The sequence below is a fragment of the Mandrillus leucophaeus genome, unplaced genomic scaffold (genome assembly GCF_000951045.1).
Source record: "Mandrillus leucophaeus isolate KB7577 unplaced genomic scaffold, Mleu.le_1.0 Scaffold50, whole genome shotgun sequence".
NCBI lineage: Eukaryota > Metazoa > Chordata > Mammalia > Primates > Cercopithecidae > Mandrillus > Mandrillus leucophaeus.
In genome coordinates, this window is record NW_012105365.1 from 4,833,948 (window position 1) to 4,835,903 (window position 1,956).

The 1,956-nt window shown below is 35.4% G+C and overlaps 1 protein-coding gene across 3 annotated transcripts in view; it reads left to right on the plus strand.

Moving 5' to 3' along the window:
• The window catches only part of KIAA1324L (KIAA1324-like ortholog), a 209,114-nt gene that overhangs the window by 161,334 nt on the left and 45,824 nt on the right, over nt 1-1,956 (plus strand). For all 3 annotated transcript variants that reach the window (XM_011996055.1, XM_011996056.1, XM_011996057.1), the window contains 2 exons: nt 1,057-1,147; nt 1,819-1,921. In XM_011996055.1, the coding sequence (XP_011851445.1) occupies nt 1,057-1,147; nt 1,819-1,921 (194 nt within the window). The remainder of the gene's footprint in view (nt 1-1,056; nt 1,148-1,818; nt 1,922-1,956) is intronic.

Below are 1,956 nucleotides of genomic sequence, written 5' to 3' on the forward strand. Positions count from 1 at the left end.
GTCAAGGGCCTGTTGTCCCACCGGGTCAGACTGTTTTATGGCTATTCAACTCTTAGAATTCTATACCCGCTTAGCTCTCTTTTCAACCACAGTAGATAGCCAAACAATGGACATCTCTCTTATAAGTATGTATATTAGTACGTATTATTTTTAAGATTAGCTTGATTGATGTATAGTCAACATATCACCTCTGTATCAATTGTTGATTAAAACATTTCAAAAATCACCAAGTCAATCTAGCACTGAATCAGCCTCTTCCTTAGTTTCTTTCTTATACCTCTTACAGTAGCAGATACTGATATTTTCTTTTAGAGATGGAAATGCCAATGCTGAGGTACTGCCATTAATTAATAACCTTGCTTGATGGTATGTTGGAGAAGCCTCTCTTTTCCTCATTTTACTGTGGCTATTTCAGTTTATATTGATTGTTACTTTGCAGAAGACGGACCTCATAATGGTTCTCTGTGCACAGCTCAACAACTGTTGACAGTTGTGTGTGTCTGTCTCTCATGTTGTACTGACTCCTCAGTGAAGGTGGACTTTGTCTTACCTTTCTATCCCAGTGCATATCACAGTTCTTGGCACTCAGTAAATGCTAGCTGAATAAATAAGTGAATGAATGCAGAACAGGGGTTAAATTAGGGAACAATACAACAAACTATAAGAATGAACCTCAGGTCCCAAATCTTTTCTATTAAGTAATTTGAAGTTTCTGTTGCACATTTGTTGCCTGAAGACTAGGGTTGTTAGTCTCAATATATTGGATTACATAGAGACCATCTATTTTAGTTAAAATACAAATCATGCTTCATTGAGAAAACTGTTGTTATCCCATTAAGTATCTTTTATTCAAAATGATGTGTCACTTGGTTCCTCTTGGAACATCTACCTCGGCATGAAATTTGCAACTGTGATTAAAAATAGGGAATTCATTTGTAGCATTTCTAACTTTGAATGGAAACACTAATGCTTCTTCTTACTTTTACCTTATTTAAATGGATTGTTGGAAATCATTCATGGAATTTTTATTAATAAAATAACTTTTATTACTTCTAGGTTGGGAGGTGGCTGGAGATCATATCCAGAGTGGGGCTGGAGGTTCTGACAATGATTACCTGATCTTAAACTTGCATATCCCAGGATTTAAGTAAGGAAAACAATTCTAATTCTTTTCTATAAGAATCCTCACACCTGTTTCCCCACATAAATAAAGAAGTAGGGCTACTTTATGGAACAATATTGCAAAAATACTTAGTAAATAACAAGCTGTCACAGGGTAATGTATTGTATTGAAGAGTATCCGTAGAATTAGTGATTGAGAAACTATAAATGTTAGTTATGTATTACTTGGATAAAGCTGAAAAATTTAAACAATAGTGTGTCCAAATGCTACAATAACTTTGATTCTTGGATACTTAATGAAGAGGTCAGTCCAAGTTGTTTGCAGGAATATCTTGTGGTTTATTTATCTATTTTTTTCTCAGTTCTCTTGGTAAAATAGTATGTTAGAAATTTCTTAATCCCATTTCATTTTAGTTCCCCATGTTGAAATTACCCAGTAGTAGTCTTTTCCTTTAGGATGGATGGTATCATTTACAACAGGAGGTTCAAGCATATTACCATGGTTATGTGGACTCAATGTCTACGAAGGGTGTTGTCAGGTAGGATTAAGTGAGGAAGGAGTTTTGGGTGAGGGAAGTGGTAGATTAGAGGAAGAGAAGAGCATGGCTTTTTGTTTAATAAAAATAGTGGCTTAATTTTATTGTAAATTGTATTTAGAACATACTATGAATACTGCCATTTTAATCTGTCAAATAGACCACCAACATCTATGACTGGAGCCATGGGTTCTGAACTAGGAAGAATAACGTTTGTCTTTGAGACCCTCTGTTCAGCCGACTGTGTTTTGTACTTCATGGTGGTAAGTGGATGGGCAGCTTTCAGGGCAGATTTCTA